The sequence below is a fragment of the Equus quagga genome, chromosome 20 (assembly GCF_021613505.1).
Source record: "Equus quagga isolate Etosha38 chromosome 20, UCLA_HA_Equagga_1.0, whole genome shotgun sequence".
NCBI lineage: Eukaryota > Metazoa > Chordata > Mammalia > Perissodactyla > Equidae > Equus > Equus quagga.
This window is the reverse complement of record NC_060286.1, coordinates 31,795,618-31,815,815: the sequence shown is the minus strand read 5'-3', so window position 1 is coordinate 31,815,815 and position 20,198 is coordinate 31,795,618. Positions and strand designations below refer to the sequence as shown.

At 40.8% G+C, this 20,198-nt stretch overlaps 1 protein-coding gene across 2 annotated transcripts in view; it reads left to right on the top strand.

Moving 5' to 3' along the window:
- The window catches only part of EFCAB11 (EF-hand calcium binding domain 11), a 130,998-nt gene extending 114,714 nt beyond the window's left edge, over nucleotides 1-16,284 (top strand). The window contains exons 6-7 of one of the 2 annotated variants that reach the window (XM_046647052.1): nucleotides 15,906-15,927; nucleotides 16,072-16,284. In XM_046647052.1, the coding sequence (XP_046503008.1) occupies nucleotides 15,906-15,927; nucleotides 16,072-16,095 (46 nt within the window). In that variant the 3' untranslated portion in view covers nucleotides 16,096-16,284. The remainder of the gene's footprint in view (nucleotides 1-15,905; nucleotides 15,928-16,071) is intronic. The other variant, XM_046647051.1, reaches the window with a different exon arrangement.
- Nucleotides 16,285-20,198: the final 3,914 nt, after the last annotated feature.

Genomic DNA, 20,198 nt, shown 5'->3' with positions numbered 1-20,198 from the left:
TATATTTATTACTAAAGAGTGTCAAGTGCGCCGAATAGTCAGACCATGCAGTCACAAAGAACACTGCCGCTGAGGAATGTGCGCCCAGACAGCGGCACCCTGGAACCGCATTCCTCTCTGCAGAGCAGAACACACTTGTTTCTTTAAAAGTTCTATGCATAACATCTCTCCTTTCATTCCTTTCTTATAAACTCATATTATGTAAGCCCTCAAAGTGCTAAATGTTTTTCCTTTGTTGGCCATCACCCTCCAGATGATTTTATCGAACATGAATTTTCCTTCAGCTATCAAATACAGGCAATGGGAAGCTGGCAAATAGAGACGAGGTGGTTGTATGTGTGCTGAGGACTCAGGCATTTGCTCCGTGTGTGCACGTGCGTACATGTGTGTGCCTGTACGTGTATGTGCGTATGGGCAGGGGCGGGGAGATCTGATTACAAATGCTCCTTCTAGAATGTTTTGGAAATAAAGGTAAGAAAAAGAGAATAAAAACCAACCATATTCCTACCAAAACAAAGAAAGTCATTGTTAATATATTGGTATTTATTCTTTCCTGTTTCTCTCCATGTTTTTGTTGTGAAAATTAATGAGAATTTTACATCCCATTTTTTTAATCACTTTGCCATTTTCACTTTGTAAATAACCCTATAATCGACATATTTGTCCACACTTGAAGTTATTTCCTTAGGAGACCTTCCTAGACATTCCTAGACACATCAGGGAGTATGAACTTATTTTATCCTTTTGACGACTCCTGATTTTTCTTACCAAATTACCTAATTAACAAATTACGCTCTCTCTCGCAGCATCTGCCCCTCTCACCATGTTCTCACCGATGATCGAATGTTATTTATTTTTCAAATCTTTGCTAATCCACTAGGTGAAGATAGTATCTCATTTTTTATTTCAGTGATTGCTAGTAATATTGAGCATTTTCACATGTTTATTAGCTCTTTCTATTCTCCCTTCTGTGAATAATCTATTCATGTCATTTGCCCATTTTTTTCTTCTATAATGAGAACATTTACCTGTTTCCATTTTTATTACAACTATTTTTCCAGTTTGTTGCTTTCCTTTTGTTTCTATGACAATTTTTTGATGTGCAAAATTTTAAGTGTTCGTATATTGAAATCTCTGATCTTTTCCTTCACAATTTCTTCTATGACTTTTATAGAAAGCAAGTTTTCCTTGTCTAGAGACCAGGTTAATATCTACTTCCATTCTCTTGATTGGTTTGAATTTTCAAACTGTTCAGTGCTTTGGAATTTATTTTAGTATTTAGCATGAGGTGATGATCTAAACATTTTTGTTTCCAAATAGCTAGCCAGTTTTTCCCTTATTGTTTGTTAAATAATCCAGATATAATACCTTCATTATCATATTCCATGTTGAGTTATTTTACATACGAGGTGACCTTTCCAGGCTGTGCTCTATTCTGTTCCCTTGGTATCCTCATTCTTACACCAAGAACACATATTTTTTTCCCCCAGTTCTTATAATATGTTCTAAAACCTGGTATTTCTTGTTTTCAAATTGTTCTCGGCTCTTCCTGCCTGTTTATTTTCCAGATCCATGGTAGAATCATTTTGTGGAGTTCCAAAAACCTCCCTTTGGGGTTTTGATGAAAATTGCATTCAACCTATAAATTAATTGGGAAGAATTTGGCGTCTTTCCAATGTTCAGTCTTCCCATCCAGGAATACACATATGGCACGTCCCTCCACGTTTTCAAATATCCCTGCGTATTCTCAATGGAATTTCATAGTTCTCTTTATATAAATTCAACACATTTCTTATTAAGCTGTTTCCAGGTTATTTTATATTTTGGGTACTTGTTTTTCATGGAATCTTTTCCCCCCTTTAGTTTAGATCCACTATTTTTAATATCACTTTTTTCCCCAATGATTGCCAAGTACTGACAGGAATCTAAGGGAAAGATGTATTTGTTTCTTTCCAAGCTTATAAACTTAGAGATTTAGAAGTGGAAGCAACCTTAAATATAATTTCTTTCTGTATATGATAAAACTGAGGTTGTGAAAGTAAAATTTATTTAAAGATCATGAACTTGTTAGGAAAGTGTCTAAATAGATGAATACTTCCAAATGTCCATATTCTTTGTGTCAAGGACACGTAAAACTTAGATATCCAAAGCCAAACTCATAATCTTCCCCCTTGTATTAATTTCCTTTGGCTGCTATAACAAATTACCGCAGACTTAGTCACTTAAGCAACACACATTTATTAGCTTTCAGTTCTAGAGGTCTGAAATCCAAAATGAGCCTCCCTGGGCTAAAATCAAGATGTCTGCAGGGCTGCGTGACTTCCAGAGGCTCTAGGGGAAAGTCCATTTCCTCTCCTTTTCCAGCTTCTGGAGGCCACCTGCATTCCGTAGTTCATGGCACCTTCCTCTGTTTTCAAAGCCAGCAGTTTAACATCTTCCAGTCTCTCTGTGACTCTTACTGAGTCTTCTAGTTCCCTCTTCCACTTTTGTTTTTTTTGAGGAAGATTAGCCCTGAGCTAACATCCACAGCCAATCCTCCTCTTTTTGCTGAGGAAGACTGGCCCTGAGCTAACATCCGTGCCCATCTTCGTCTACTTTATACGTGGAACGCCTGCCACAGCATGACTTGATAAGTGCTGCGTAGGTCTGCACCCAGGATCTGAACTGGCAAACCCCAGGCCACTGAAGCAAAGCGCATGAACTTAACCGCTACACCACCGGGCCAGCCCCATCCCTCTTCCACTTTTAAAGACCCTTGAGATTACATTGGGCCCATCTGGACAATCTAGGATAATCTCCCCACTTTAAGGTCAGCAACCTTGTTTCCATCTGCTACCTTAAGCCCCCTTTTCTGTGTATCATAACCACACACTCCAGGGAGTGGGATATGGACATCTTCGGAAGGCCATTATTCTGCCTCCCACAGCAAGGATGAACTTTCAAAATTTGTATCTAAGCACGTTGTCCATCTCCTCAAAGCACTTCAGTGGCTTCCCATCACTCTTTGGATTACAACCAGAATCCTTAAATGGTCTACCACCAGGTCCTGAATACTTTCATTCCATTCACCCTCCAGCCTCACTTGGCTCCATGCTCACCCTTACTCTGTACTCTGGCCACGTTGCTTCTTTCAGTTCCTTGAATGTACCTTGTTCTCTCTTGCTACAGGGCCCTTGCACATGCTGTTCCCTCTGCCTGGAAAACTCTTCCCCTACCTGCACCTCCCAGTTCACTCGCGTCTCACCCCTCAGATCTCAGCCCCATCCTGCTTCCTCAGGGATCGTTTTCCTGACCTCTTTGCCCAATCCCTTTACCCAACCCTCTCATGGCACCTTCTCTCTCTCCTTCAGGGCACTCAGGACACTGGTGATTTTACTTTCTTGTAGAATTATTTAATTCTCTCCCCAGCTGGCAAGCGACTCTGTTTCTTTTCTGCTCACCCCGTTATCTTCAGAATGAAATGTCCCTGGTCCATACTGTGTGTATAGACACACAGGCTCTCACTGTGTGTCTGATGAATGAGTAAATGAACTCAAGAACTATTTCTAAGAAAAAGCATTTTTGATGAATGTGTTCATTAACACATTTATAGAAGCAAAAATACTGGGGCATTTCAAAAGTCCAGTAAGTAAATTATTCTAAGTCCACTTGATAAAATCATATATAGCTATTAAAAATGAAGATGATAAAGACCATAACAGTGGGGGAAATGTCTATATTACTTTTAAAATAGTATACAAAATGTTCTTATGCTAATCAGGGAGAAAAGTGCCAAAATGATCATCGCAGTTGGTTTAAGATCTTGGGGTGGTGAGTGATGTTTCTCTTCTCCCATCTCCGAACTTTCCTCTTCACATGTTCATATATTCAGTGCATGTTTCTTGAATGCCAGTGTGTGCCAGGCACTGTGTCAAGTGCTCAGAACAACACAGTGAACAGATGTGTGTGATCTCTGCTCACTGCAACTCTACGGTTAAGTGAGGAAGAAATCTAATAATAGCATAACACAGAGGGTCCAATATTCGTGGACTGTCACTGCATTCCAGAAAACATGGATTTCCTTCACCAGAGTGTGCACCATAGACTAAAGGAAAGATTTTTAGATGAGTCCATCATTACTATGGCACTAAAGATTTTAATCATGGGGGAAAAATTGTAGAAGTAATATACCCGTTTCCTTTAGTCTTCGGTCTTTGAAGGAGATTTCCTCAGTTCTCTCTCCAATCCCTAATCACCGCTTCTAAGAGGTAAGCTTTTGACAGAAAAGGTGTGGGGACAAGATGAAACTCTCCAGGTTACCTTAGTTCAACTACATTAAAAAGCTTTGTGCAGCTGGTCTTAGGACTCCCTTGATGCCTGCCTACCTCAGACTCATTCCTAAACGTTTGGCAGGTCCTCAGCACCCACTTCTAGGCAACTTGAAAAGTAGGGTTTTCCCAACATAAATTCTCTTGGTTTCATCTTCTCATACTTACGCACTCAATTGCTGTGCCTCTGTGCTTGAGCGTAATGTAAATACTTAATTTGTTTAATAAATATCCTGAAATAGCCTCTCCGAGTTGTTACTAGAAGGGCACGAACCTTTTAACTCACTTAGCCGGCACGGATCAACACTTAATGCCTTTAATGATGATCAGGATCTTTTTTAGCAGCTGAAATGCTCCATAATCAATGATGTGGCCCTGCCTGGAGGCGAGAGAGACTAGATAATGGGCAGAAAATGTCATGCTGGGTGGGGTCAGTAATTTGAATCCCTGAAGTCGCTATTAGCTTGGCCATTTATGGGAGAGCCCGGCTTCTTCCCAAGGCTGGGAAGAACTCCACCCAACACCCAGAATGTCCCTTAGTGATTTCCGCATTATTGAAACCGCTCATGAACCAGTTTCTGTTCTCAGCCTGAAACCTCTGAAGACTCTTCTCCCCCACCCACCCAGGAAGGCAGATGTCTCGCCAGCTTCGGGCATGGTGGTCACCCACCTTGAGAGTGATTCTCAGTGCTGGGCAGGAGGGGAGAGGCCTGTCAGGATTGGGGCAGGAGGGTGCCATATGCAATTTGTAAGACCTCATCAAGGGAAGTACATCCCCAGTTCTTCTCCTGTCCGCATAGGAGAAGAGAATTATTATTTCAGGGATAGAGAGCAAATCCTGTTTTCTAGCTGTTGTGTGAAGAAGCACATCCAGGTTTCAGTCCTAAAATAGCCCCTCGGAGCTTGCACCTGGAGTCCCTTGGTCTTAACCTAGGATTTGATTAATTTGGTCATCTTCACCTTCTTTGTGCATTTCATGATTTTCTAAACACTTGTCAGAGCCCTCTGAACCTTCATCCCTTTCAGCTGAAATTCTCCCATTAAAAGCCCTCGTGGTCATTCTGTTTGGTGTGACTTTGTGATTACAGGTGGGCTTTATTAATAGAGTGCTTCTGATAATCCAAGGCAATTGTCTCATTATGAAATGTTATTTATTTTTTATGTTGTTTATTCTTGTCCACAGACCCAGAGGTTTTAAATGCTGGGAGCATGTTGTAAATGAAAACATAAATAATTTATTATAATTATGCTGAACTAAGGCCAGATTTTCTATTGGCTTAGTGATGCACATCAATGAGAAATGGGCTGAGATGTAAAATCTTATTTTCCCAAACTGATTATTTAAAATTAAAGTGTAAACAGTTAAAAATCTTAATTTTTTATAAATTCCTGCACCCTCATTTAGTAAAAGAAAGAAACCTGACCTGAAAGAATTTTAAAAATAATTTTCCTGTACCAAGCTATCTGGAGTAAATCCCTTGGATTACTGGTGAGTTTCTGCTAACACAGCATGAGAGTGTCTCTCAGGATTTGGCCATGGAAACCCCCAGGGTGACTGTCAGGTCCTGTGCCCTCCTTTGAAATGTAAGTGCTTTTAATTAGATGGAGCAACGGATATTCTTTGTTTCTATATTATTATATTATTATCATTCCATTGCCAGAACTCCCAGTCGCATTTAATTGCAAGGGAGGCTGGAAAATGTGGTTTAGCTATATTTTCAGGAAGAGAAGAAAGCAAGTTTCATTGAACACACAGCAGGCTCTGCTGTGGAATCAAACTCCACCCGTCCCCAAACGGATAGCCAATACTGCCCATTTTAGATTTCTTTATGTTTTCAATACTTAAATGCTGGGATAGCATTTATCCCAGCTCCTTTTCCTGCCAACCTGTTTCATCCTCACCAATTTGAAATGCCTCCTTTGACTCTTTGCTGAATTCCTGAATATACACGTTCTGAACAATATTCTCATTCATTGATTCCTGGGTCATAATCACATTGTTTTAATTACTGAGGTTTTATACTTTGTTTTGATAACACTATTTTTTGTTAATATTCTGAATCTTCTGGCATATTTATTTTTCCAGGTAAACTTTAGATTCAATTTATCAAATTTCCTTAAAAAAGGAAAAAACAAGCAAACAAAAAACTCTATAGAATCCCTCTATCATATATTATGAAAAATATATTCTACTGGAAAACGTTATACTATTAGAGAAAATAATCATTATTTGGCAATTGGTGTTTTCTGACTCCGGGGAAGTATGCTTTTGAACAAGCAAGCTTCCTATCAAACAGTGGCTAACAATGTTATCAGCAGGGCATTTATAAATGGCTTGATGTTTATAGTTCATATTTCAACTTCAACTCTGTTTGTTGCATTAGCAAAATGAAGCTCATTAAGCCTGATTCTTCTAGTCCGTCTCTCCACGCCTCTGAACCCACTAATGCTCAGCTTTGTCGTCTGGAAGTATGTCATCTTTCCTACATTACATTTGAAAGTTCAGCTCATTCCTAAACCTCCAGTCAAGGATATGAACTTGTTGCTTTCAGAGAGGCCACATCTGTGCACTGAGCCATTACGCCATCTGTTAAAATGGTCAGAGTTCATTTTATTGCCTCCTTTGTGGAAGGACTTGTACTGTAAAAGTGTGTGTTATTGAAAACATAATTTTCTTCATCATTATGCTTTCTTTCTAGCCAGATCATAACCTGCTAGAAATCTATTGAGCATAGAGTGAAAAGCTCTTCCGAATAGCTGTTCTCAAGAGATTAAATGATTGCCATCTCTGTCCCATTTCTTTTATCTCATAATCAAGTTCAAGATGACACTAGATATCTCAGCTGAACTGATTATCTATTTGAGGTAGAAATGGCTTTATCTCCATTCATAAATCACACTGTTGAATGTAGGATCATTTTTCCCCCATTTACATTTATATGTGTTTATGGTTCTTTACAACTGTCCGCAGGGTTAAAGATTCAAACTACTTTTTAAAGGCTAAAAACGGCTAATGGAAGTTGGGTGACATTTTAAAATTTTCTATGTACAAAGGCATCGGTTGTATAATTAAGATCCAGCTTAGATTCATCAACATTTAGAGCTGTATTGAGTCTTAGCAATCATAGCCCAACCGTTCTCCTTGACAGCTGAGGAGCTTGAGGTTCACAGCAACCAAGACACTTGCCCAAGGTCACACAGCCTCGCTGAGATGAAAGCTCACTCTGGGGCCGTTTCTGGTGGACCACACTGCCTCCCTGCTGTATTCCCAGTAGTCCTATTGCTCAGATAAGGCACAGGGAAAGAATGGAAGATCTAGGGACCCAAAAATCCAGGAACCAGATTTTTTATGATCAGTTCAGAGATGTTCACTTTGGCTTTTGTTCTTTCTCCTTACGCTGTCTAATCTGTGCTATTTTCTTACATCACAATTTCTCTTCCAGAGACTCAAACTGAGAAAAAAGATCATGTCACTATTTATTAGCAGCTCTGCTAAAACACTTGGTAGAGAAAGAATATAAAACTGTCTGCTGGAAATGAGACCTCGGGCTGTATGTTGATTGCATTTATCCACGTGCCTATAAGTAGTCAATAATTAGGCATATTGAAATTACATTCTTTCCTCCTTTTAAATATTTCTAGCCTTAAATAAGACTCCTCATTTTAAAAACCTAGTAAATAGGAAAAAGTGAGTCATTATTTATGGTTAATTACTTTTGCCAGCTGTGACTGCATTTCACATCCATTTTCCTTTTTTTCTTGGACTGGGGAATCTATCCTGTCACTCTTTAGGGAAAAAACCATATTGGTCGCATCAACAGTCTCTTTTAGCACATAATCACAGTTAAGGCACTATAAACAGAGATTTTTGTTGGATACAGCACGAAAGTAATTTCTTTAGAATGCAGAATTGTGAAACATAATCCAGAATCTTGGGATAACACCTAAAGAGAAAATCTGAATTATTTTAGGGTTCCTTTCAAATGGAATAATCATTTCAAATATATTATATTTATTGATTGTCTATTCTATGTCTACCAAGTTCCAGATATTGCAAGGTTTAGAAAAGATTTCAGACAGGATGCCTGGTATGTCAGGATGCTTTTATTTGCAAGTAGCAGGAAGTCCATTTCAGACTGCCTTAAACAACCCAGGGAATGTATTGGGTCAGATGACTAAGAATTTCAACATAGAGCATGCTTCAGGCATGGTTTGATTAGGCTCCAGCTCACTCTGCTATTCTTCTGCCTCTTCCTCTTCCTGTGGAGTCTCCATTCTTAGGCTGATAATTGACGTTTAAAAACATGTTCATAAACTTTTGGATCAATGCATCGTTGGCTCATAGAACTGTGGAGATTGCATCCTTGTGGCAGGAAAAGGACTGTTGTCATACTAAGCCTCACCTCTGCATTCCAGCTGTCCAATGAAAGAGCTTCTACTTTTTCAACTCTCAAACAAAATTCCTAGGCTTCATTCTGGTTGGACCAACTCTTTACTGATCAATAAATAATGCCAGAGGAGGAATGCCATGTACTAATTGGCTTAAGCCATTCAATCCTTGAACCAGTTGCTATGGTAAATAGGGTGGGATTATAGTGATTGGCTTGGGCCAATCAGATCTCACTCTAGAGCTTGGGGTGGGGATCTGTTCACCCAAATCACACAGGTCCTGCATAGCACAAAAGGTGTGGGATGGGTGCTGAGGAAGAAACCAACAATGTCCACTGCATCTTTCATCTAGTAGGCTGAGCCCGGTCCTATTGAGGCCAGGGTTTTGCCTGGCTTGTGTCGTTCTTTGTTCCTGGCCTGGTCTAGCCATCCCTTTATCCTTCACAGTTCATTCTAAATGTCCAACTCCACCACCTGCTCGTGGCCAGTCCATAGCTCTACCTCTGCATCCAAAAGGCAGAAGAACTCTTTTACATTCAGGAATATATTGTCCTCACACTGAAGGAACACTTAAAGCTAATACTACTACTTATTGTTGACAGACTATTATTAAATAAGACATGTATGTTGGACAGTGAAGGGAAGACTGCTGCTCTCTTTTTCCAGTTAACTCTGGCATTTCAATTACCTGGAACTTCAAACTTCAGAGCTCTTCTTAAAGGCAATACAGTCATGAGTCGCTTAACAATGGGGATGTGTTCTGAGAAATGTGTCGTTTGGCGATTTCCTCATTGTGTGAACACCGTGGGGTGCACTTACACAAACCTAGATGGTATAGCCTAAACACACCTATGCTGTATGGTACTAATCTTATGGGACCACTGTCATATATCTGGTCCATTGTTGACCAAAATGTTATTATGCAGCACATGACTATTTAATTTGCGCTAAAAGTCATTTACCAGATAGAACACCACTGATGTATTTCAAGTAGTGAGATCCCTTTTACCTGAATGAGAATCTGATGTGACATGCAATTGCTGACAGCAATTTAAATGCCCTGGAAGAAGTGGATCTCTCAAAATAAACTTTCCACTGTGTCTTGGCCTGGGTTCTTCCTGATAGCAGAGCTTTAGACAAGGGCTTGCGTGTAGGTTGGTTGTTTGGGAAATAACCTCAGTGAGCAAGAGCAGAACAGAGAATGAGGGCAAGCCAACACAAGGGTCTGTTACCAAGTTTGTTACATTCATTAGCGACTGGTGCTTGATCCCACCAGAACCTCCAGTGAGCCGAGAGGACAACCTCAGAGTTGTCTATTTGAGGGAGAGAGAAGAGAGTGGTTAGCCACTCATGCCTGTTGCCTCACTGGTCAAGCCTATGGGGCATTGTCTTTTTTTTGTACTTCCAGATTGCGTGTCTGTGAGGGCCACACCCAGGTGTTAGAGCAGTCCCAGGCAGGCAGCAAGAGATGCTTGGTCAGGGTGCAACGGAGGAGCAGCACTCTCAGCCACAGCTGGAGTAAAAGTGGGAGGTGGGGCTCAAAGGGAGTCCAACACACACTGAACTGCCAAAGTCGTGTAGGAGCCTGGAAAAGACCAGAAACCAGCTACATATCTCTTTTATCTTTCCTGCGTGTCTGAATGGCTTTTCTTAACACAGAACTTTAAAAAGGTAAAATTAATAAACACATTACCAACTGAATTGCTGTAGAACTCTGCAGGACTCTCATTAACGAAGAGCAAGCACGCCCGTGGAAGGAACCAGCAGGTTCCTCAGAAGAGAAAGCAGCTTGCGGGAGAAGCTGTCATCATCACATCTTCACTTGGCGGGTCCTCTCATCCCCAGCAGGGGCTCCTTGCTTGGAGGGTAATTTTTACTCTCGCTGTTCAGTCAATATGACAGCTTTGTCCCTAATGTAATGGCAGTTTTGACTTCAGTTTAAATTATTTTGTAAAGAATCAAAGAGAAAGAGACTCCCTCTCCCTTTTTCCCCACCCCAAAAATTCCACGATGAAAACTTTTCTCATTTAAATCTTTGCCTCCACGTTACATTTCTCATTCATGTTTCAGGTGAATCAAATACGGCGTCAACTTTCAAAACCCTGTGTAACTATCACAGTGACTCAAAATAATGGCTGTCTGTCCGTGTGTTTGCTGGGAACACAGATATGCCTGTCACTCGCCCTGTTGCCACCACCAAGAGCTTGCTTCAGGAGTGGGGTCTTCTCTGGGCTAAATTCAAAACCTTAGTGTCTGCAAAGTGGAATGTTGAGGCGATTATCTGTGTAATCCATCCAAGAAACATGTGTGCCTCATCTGCCCCTGAAATTACTTTTTTTAAAAAAAAGTCTTTAAAAGCAATTGTTTTAGTAGGTAGAGATTAACCTGGAATGTTCCAAAGAATTGCCTCCAACTATGGTTCCTCTAGCTCAGTGGTTGTCAACCAGGGATGGTTTTGTTCCCCAGGGGACGCTTGGCAATAGCTGGAGACATTTTTGGCTGTCACAACTGTGGAGGGAGGGAGACGGTGCCACTGATATCTAGAGGGTAGAGGCCAGGGATGGTGTTCAACATGCTACAGTGCACAGGACAGCCCCACTGAACAAAGAATGATCCAACCCAGAATGGCAACAGTGCTGAGGTTGAGAAGCCTCGCTCTGGCTGCTGAGGATTTATACATGGTGAAATAAGGCCACCTGTTTAGAAAATTTGGACTAAAAGAAAGAAAATATTCTTTCAGTTGAAAAAGATATCAATAACCTTAAAGAATATTTTAAGACAAAATAACCCATAATACAAGTGTCTCTTCAGCATATAATCTTCAACTTCTGCTCAAATGAATACAGATGTTTATGAGATTGCTAATATAATGTATACACTAGTTGTATTCTTGTTTCCACTTAAAAATGTCACTTTTATAGTCTTTATATCATTTTAATAGAGAATATTCCATTGTTTCAGTGTAATGAAATGAAACCCTCTTTGTTTCTTTCCTCCTTTTTTTTTTTTTAAGTAACTCGGACAGAAGTGCATACTCCAGTCTGAACTGTGGCTGTGGAGCCTGGGCCAAGGGGCACTCTTGAATTGTTTTACAACCAAAACGATTTTCCAAGAAGTAGCTACTTTCAAAACATTGCAAGAAATTGTTAGGATGCAAATATTTTTGTAGAGAAACATTTACCACTTGTGAGAAACATTCACTACTTACATATTTTTTAAATTAAGAAAACGACCACCTCTGTTTCTCTTTAGAAAAAGTTAGAGCAATACTGTGGCCTAGCTTAACCAAAGATTCAGAGGGTGAAAGCCTGGCTCCTTCAAGGTGGCGACCACTTGGCCTCTGGGTCACAGGGGCACATCCAGTCGTGGGAGATACCTAGTCTGTTGAAGTCCACACAGCATCACAAAAAGGAGAGAACAGAATCGTTTTTAACAAATCAGGATGTAAAAGACAAATGCTGAAGCTCATGCTGTTGAGAGTAATTATAACCACTTATATGATGAGTCAGAGAATGTTTGTATTTTAACGGATGTGAAAACTGTCGGAACTCAGCTGGATGGGCTGAGTCTGGTCCTGCCTGAAATTCTCAATGCATCCCAGTGTCAACCTGGGTCTTCCTGCACTTCAAAGCCCAGATAGCATTGCCTGAAACCCCCATTCCACACTCTGTGGAACTTTAAAGCACTTCCCAAGATTTTGGCAAATTTCTGGAAGGCTTCCAGAGTTCTCCTTTCTCTGAATTAATTCAGTTGATGGATCATCTTACCATTCCCCACTATTTTTCTCACTCTCTCCTGCACCTGCTCAGATGGAACTCAACTCCTAACTCAATCTTCAGCCCCCAACTCAACACAGACACCCTCAAATGCACCATAGAGCATGTGCCTGTTGCACTCCGTAGTAAAGATGGGGGAGAGGTTATATCAAGCAATACAAGCGACTTTGAAGCACACAGTAGACATAGCAGTTAATCAAAGGACTTTTGACCACTACACCACTGGGGACTTTTCCACGGGCCAGTTCTCCTCGCATAGCATCCCAGCCTCCCCGCCTCTCAGTAGTCCCTTCTTCCTGCACCCTCTCTTATCTTACTTACCATCCCCTTCCACCCAGATGGTTCTAAATTGTCATACTGAGTTACACAGAAAAATTCAGCTCTCTTGGGTCCCTCCACCCCAAATCAATTCCATATCTTCCTTTTGCATCTCAAAAACCACCAAACCAAAAAGGCTTTAATTTAACTAGATCTACATTTTTGAAAGCACTTGTTGTTAACAGCAATTTATTTTACTCTCATACATCTGTATGAGCTTTGTTCATTCCTTTGAAAAGCCCATTCTGAAATACAAGCCTGTATGTGTATATGTATAGTTCTATCCACGTGTCTGGTTGAAGAGCAGCTACTTAACTGGGTTGAAGTGCTTCAGCTCCGACTGTAAGGTAGGTTAGACTCAGACGTGTCCAGTGTCTGCCTTGGTTTCCAGTTTCCTGCTCTTTATCTCTAAATTGTTCAGCCTCACACTCAAGGGGTTCCTTTTACCCATGTTCTACTCAGCAGCCTCACTTTCCTAAGTTCATCTGTTGCTTGATCTCTCTTGTACCTGGTCTGTGTTTACAAAAAACTCTTGGGCATGGAGGCCATAAGTGACCGTTATGTGTGGGTCCCTGAGTGATGGTTCCTAGGTATCTTCTTCAGTGTGTATTGTTTCTCTGGCTAGTTTTCAAACTCCAAAAAAACAGTGATGATACACTCTCTTTCTTTAATCTCCCAGTACCTCCTGGGAGGCAGTAGATATTCATAATGTTGTCAGCTATTTCCCCAGATTCATTTATTTCACAAATTCATTCACTCTGCAGACATTCATGGCCTGCTATGGGCTAAGAGGTGGGGACAGAGGAGCAAACAAGAGAAAGTTCTTGCCCTCATTGAGTTTATTTCTAGTTGGAGTGAGGGATCGTGGAATATTTTAGTGCTGAATGTGTATTGGTGACACCAAAACAGCATACTCTAGTTTCAGAACCAGAGTAAACTCCTTTTAGGGTTAAATGCTGTCAACAGAAACAACGAAACTTTTTATCTAACGTTTTCTTCATCTTCTCAACACACCATTTACTCTACCCACCAGCCATGTCTGCTCTTTAATCACTCGGTGATTTGAGTGTGGGCGCTGTGAAAACTTCCTTCTTCGGAATAATTCCATATTCAATGAAAAACAGTATTTGTAGCTTTTAAAATTATAGCTCTGAAATGTGAATTTCTTCTTTACTCAGATTGAGATGACCAAATCTGCTCATATATATATTATGAGGAAGAAAAATTGGAAGACAGAGTATTTTAACATGTCTCATTTTAAATATAAACAGGACGTTCCTCCATTTATTATGTGAATAAAATGCCACCCCAAACCTTACGAATAAGTGTTTCCATTTTAACACCTCTTGCTTTTACTGTGCCCATTTTATGACACGAAGCTTTGGCGAAGAGAGCAAGAAAAGTGAGAAGTTAATGCAGGTACAATGAAGGTTATTTCTTGAGAAAATCAGGCAAAAGGATTTCCTTTTCTGCGAGCATTCAACATCTCAATAAGTGAAGAATCATACCAAAAAAAAAGTATCAGAAGCAGTAGCTAAACATTATCTTCAAACACTAAAAATAGCATCTAAATGTTACTTTTCTAGGCTGTCCTCTTAACTCACCCTCTGAGATTTATAGTTCAACCAATACCAGTTCAGAGTGGGAAGAAAAAAGGCCATTCATCTAATCCAGTTCCTTGGGAAAAAGTACTTAGGCAATATTAAGAATCTTCAATTATCTAATTTAATAAAAGGGATGATTTATATTCTGTAGTCGGTAACTTGTGATACTGATTATTTCTAATCCCTTAGAAGAGATCTGGCATTCTGCTTTCGGTCCTGTATGGCATGAAATCGTCATGTATATTTTACCAAAAGAAGTAACAAGAATAATGGCCCCTGCAGTCTGCAATCATTTTATGCTAACACCCTGCAACATGGTTTTGCCCTGGGGCAGAGAAGTAGGGATTTTCTCTACTTCAAAAGAATGAAAAATTATCATCACTCTATCCAGAACCATTACAGACTTCAGAGACTTTGGCATGAAATATGCAGAAAGTTTATTTTAGAATTCAATATTTTAAAAGCCTGCTTTAAAACTATTACAGTGATTAGTAGTTCTGTTACTTGGGCCAGTCTTTGCTTTAAAAAGCCCTATGTCATTGTTGATACCATTTGTTGTTTCAACAAAATATAATTTGCATCAACCACAGAAGCTCCATATAAGTCATGTAATGCATTGTTTTAGAATGTCCCCCAAAGAGGAATTGTGACCACTACTCCTCAGTTATCCTTGCAAACACTTTTTAAATAAACATTACTTTTACTGTAATGGTTGAATGTGTGCTTATGCCTTAATTTTGCCCTTCTGATGTGAGTCATCTTATCCATGTGCAGTCGGTGCTTTTCTCTGCTCCCTGTTCAGGGAGCATTGCCCCCATCTCAGAGAGTCTACGGACACACAGGGACAACACAGCTGAGGTCACCCTCAGCTAACCAGCCAGAGGCTCATATCTTCACTCTTCATAGGAATCAGAAAAGCTTATCGGGTGTTTGTGGGGATTTAACAGAGCTTCTGAGGCCGTGAATGAAACCAGTGAAAACTTCTGTAGCTGGAATTGGCCATGTGGGAATTATAATACAACCAGTTCTCTCTGAATATCCTCTTTATGTAGGGAGGCAATGGCAACAGAGTGTAGAGCCCTGGTTTTGGAATTCAATGATCCTAATTTGAGTTCCAAGCCTGCTGCTTAGCGGTAGCACCATCTTGTAAAACTGCTGAACATCTTTCAGCTCAATGTCCTGTCTGTAGAATGCACAGCCTCAGTGCACAGGTTCAGTGAGACAAGGAATGTAAAGGCAGTGTGATGCAGGATGTTAATCATTGTTCCTATCATTATTATTTATTCCCAAATCATTTTTCTTATCTCTGTTTGTTTATTCCACATTTCTGTTATGTAATGCATATGGATTTATTGATATATTATGTAAAGAATTTGTAGGATGACTAGGAAAACTGTCATTCCTGCTTTTCTTATATAACCTGTATATTTGTCTTCATTCCTTTAAATGTGTTGGGCATATTATTTTTTGTAGGTTTTAATAAATACTTTTTCCTTTCTTTTCCGCCTTAGGTATTATCAATGGAAGAAAAAAGTAAGCATCAACTTTAGCCTTCAAGTAGATGAAATAAGTGTCTCTCACATGTAGACATGCAAAGAAATAAAGATTCTCATGTGCTCTTGATGCATAAGTGCTGACGAAAATAACTTGTATATAACTTTTTGTTTCATTTTCCAGGGAAGTGGATCAAGACTCAGATGATCTCGTGAGCTATAAAGACTTCGAATATGCCATGAACTATGGACAAAATGAAGCCTAACTATTGTGAGCTGCTTTTGGTACCTTCTGCGGGAGACGAATAGATTATTTTGTATTGAAATGTCGAACTCCACTCTGCTAATGATGTAATGCTACATACTTAATTAAACTCTTCATCATGGTTTCCAGCTTCTAAGTGCTTACATCTCAGAATCCTAGAGGTGGTCATTACAAGTTGTCTCCTTCCATGTGGCTAGCAGCCCTGAGTCTGGCTGCTGCTGGCACTGCCACTGGGTTGCTTTCCAAACCCTCCTCTTCACTCTCAACCTCCCACTCCCACCCCACACTGCAGGCCATGGTGCTCCACTCATTTGCTAAGTCCTCACCACCCCACGCACAGGCTCCCTGATTCTCATCATATCCTAATGTCAGGAGAGGAGTCACTTTTTCCTGCCAATGGTGCCAGTTTCCTTCATGCATTCATCTTTGGTTGACTAAATAATAGCACCTATATGTACTGAGTGCTTACTACGTCCCAAGCAACGAGAAAGGTGTTGGGAAAACAAAAACTTAAGACTTCTCTAAGATAACGTAGCCATAGTCAAGATCATCATCACAAAATGGCACAGCCACAAACTGGCCGTGCAAGACAGAGAATCCAGATTGGGCTGACACAAGTAAGTCTTCTCCAGCTCTATACAGAGAAAGAACAGTGCAGTAAGGATATTGGGGGCAAAAGACTTATTTGCAGATCCCTTTAGGACGGCCTGGGCCTGGGGTTCCTGCAGGAGAGCAGCAAGCCCTGGGCTGCCCAGCTGCCATCTGCCATGCCCACTCTGGTTCTGGGCCATCTGCCCTGCACCAAGAGCCTTAGTCATCTGTGTTCACATTCTCCATGCTCTGCCCATCCACCCCTGGGGCTTGGTGACTGCGGTACTGGAACAAAAACCATGATTCTGGGCATTCAGCATTTATTTTAAATAAATACTGGTATCAATACTAATATTTTATAAGTACTCAGAATTCATAACATTAACAACATTAGGAATACATCTAATATAATTCGAATTTTAAAAGTGTTAAACATTTAAAGGTTACGTAAAAATGTAAATTTGTAAAGTAGAAACATTAAACAGCCACATTTTTTTTTTCCTAAAGGAGATTCGCCCCGAGCCAACATTAGTTCCAGCCTTCCTCTATTTGTGTGTGGGTCGCCGCCACAGCATAGCCGCCAATGAGTGGTGTGGGTACGCTCCCAGGAACCAAACCTGGGCTGCTGAAGCAGAGTACACCAAACTTAACCACTAGGCCACAGGGCCAGCCCCAATAAGCATCATTTTTAACACAAATTATTAGCAGATAAACTTAAAAATAAAGTCTTAAACTATCACAAATCAGAGGAACTTGAGACATAACAACTAAATGTAATTTGATATTCTGGATGGGATCTTGGAAAATGAAAAGGTAGGTAAACACTATAGAAGTATGGACTTAATAATACTGTATCAATACTGGTTCATTAATTGTGACAAATGTACCATTCTCATATAAAATGTTAATCATAGGGGAGACTGGCTGGGGAGAATATGGGAACTCTGTACTATCGTCATAATTTTTCTGTAAATTTAAAACTATTCCAAAATAAGAAATTTGTTAAAAAAATAGTCTTATTCAAAAATTAGCAAACTAAACATTATCTAAAATGAAGAAACTTTTAAAGTTGTTAAGAAGTACAAATGAAATATTATTTCAAAAACAAAGTGGATCAATGATAGCATTGAGTATTGTGTGTGTTTTAGGACAAATTGTTCTAACTGATGAAAAGCCCTTTCTGACTTTGGGTAGTTTTTTTCAGCAAGTACTTTCATCATAAATTGAATAGTTGAGTCCTCAATCCTCATCTCAATACATAAGTGATACAGATTTTAGATTTTTAAAATATCAAAGTTAGAGTAATCCACCAACAAAGTGCCAGAATTTTAGTAATTGCCAGAATATCAAAAACTCACATTGTGATCACGTTTTGGACCTCATTTCTCCCTGGAAACATGACAAGAGAAAGGGAGGGGTCACTTCCTCCAGTGGATGTATTAGGCAGGAGGCCAGGCTGGGAACAGCTATTGGGCAACTCTCTTGACCCTGGATAGTCCAGGCTTTTTTCCATCTCAATGCCGGAAACCTGCCCAAACTAGCTTAGACTGAAAGGGAATCTACTAGAAAATGGTGGGCTAGCTTATGGAATCTAACAAAGGGAGGGCAGTGGTGCAGCTGGATTTCCACGAGAACTAGAACCAGCAACATAAGCACCTCCAGACTCTGCCTCTGTCCCATAGTCACCGTCAGCCTTTCACCGTTCTGAAACGGAACTGGCCCATGATCTGTCCAATTACAGGTCCAAAGACCTTAGAAAGAGGCTCTATTTGGCCCCTGGATCAGTTAACTCTGGTTCACCCTGAGGATATAGATAGGGTCACTGGGCACTCACCCAGATGTCTTAAGAACTGGTCGTAGGGAGGGGAAGTTGATAATAGCTGGGCAGCCATTCCATTTTCTTTCTTAGAAGAAAACAGTATGGCTGGGACCTAGTCAAGGAGGGAGGGCACCCCTAGGATTTGCTGCTTAGGAGGGCCCAGGCTCTCAGAATGCAGACCAAAAAGAAAGAGGGGAGATGAGAAGCTGCTCATGTCACCTTCCCCTCCTTATCACATCCCTAGGCACAGTCCAAATCCTCATCCTGTAAGCTTTTCCCCTAGCTTCTCACTTCTAGGTCCCAGTCCCTACCCTCATCCCCAAGCCACGTGATACCGTCTGTGCAGTGTGACCTTGTTGGTTCTTCCTCAATTGCATGGCCTAATGGTGGGTACCTATGCAAGTTGATCAAGTCAGTCTCTTCCCTTGGAAGACATCAAGAGTGAGTGTGAGTGAGACATAGCAGTGCGCCTCTGAGTGGCTGAGTGAGTGGATATGACTCAGGAGCGAGTGGCAGACATGTTTTCCACCACAGGTCTTGGAAAACCCAGGCAGGTGGTTTGCAATGAGAGCAGAAAATGAAATAGACACCGAGAGGGAAACAAGAAAGGAGCTAGAGAAACCCTATGGTGCTTGATTTCTGGTTAAAGCTTACGTGCAAGGCCCAGCCATAACCCTTTGGGTCCTATGAGGTAACCCAGTATCCTTCCAATAAATCTTTCTGCTCAGGCCAGCTGGAATTGCTTTCTGTTATTTGAAACCAAGAGAACACTAACTGTTGCAAGCATAGAGCCAAGGACAGAGTCCTAAGTAACATCAACATTTATTGGGGCAGCAGAAAAAAGAGTCTCCTAAAAAGACTGAGAAGAAATAGTTCAAGATGGAAGAGGGAGCTGTTACCACTTCTCTTTCCAATACCCCTGCCTCTACTTGACCTCTCAGTATATCAGCTCCAGTCTTCCCCTGTGGCAACAGCTCTCAAAGAGATCACCAGTGATCTACTGATGACCAAACCCACCAGCCCCTCTCAGACCTCACCACACTTTTCACTTCTCCTGGGTCCTCTCTTTAGCCTCCATGACATTGCTCTCTCATGGTATTTCTGTGCCCATTTCCCTCACTGTCTTTCCCTGTTTCCTCTCCTACAACCATCCTCTAAGTGTTAGTATTCTCCAAGGTTCTGTAATTGGCCAATCTTCTTGATCAACACATTCTCCAAGGATGATTTCACCCACTCCCAAGACTTCAGCTGTCCCCTTTATGGGTGTGACTCCACTAATCTTTATGTCTAGTCTCGACCTTTGCTCAACCCAGACCTGTGTTTTCATTTGGCTGTTGGACATTTCCACCTCAATACAAACTCACTGAAAAGAAGTCAGCCTCACTGTTTCCTCTAAGTTTTCAAATTGGTTCCTCATTCCGTGTTTTCTATTTCTGTTAATGGCAACCCCCCCCCCCCCCCCCACCCTGCCAAGCTGTCATCCAAGCCAGCTGCCTCAGAAATCTTTTCAGATGTCTCCCATCTTCCTTCACTCTGACATTCAGTCAGTCACTGAATCCTTTTCAGTCTGCGTCTGCAAAAACTTTCATGACATTTTCTTCCATCCCATCAGAATCTCCCTGCCCGTGTTCTTGTT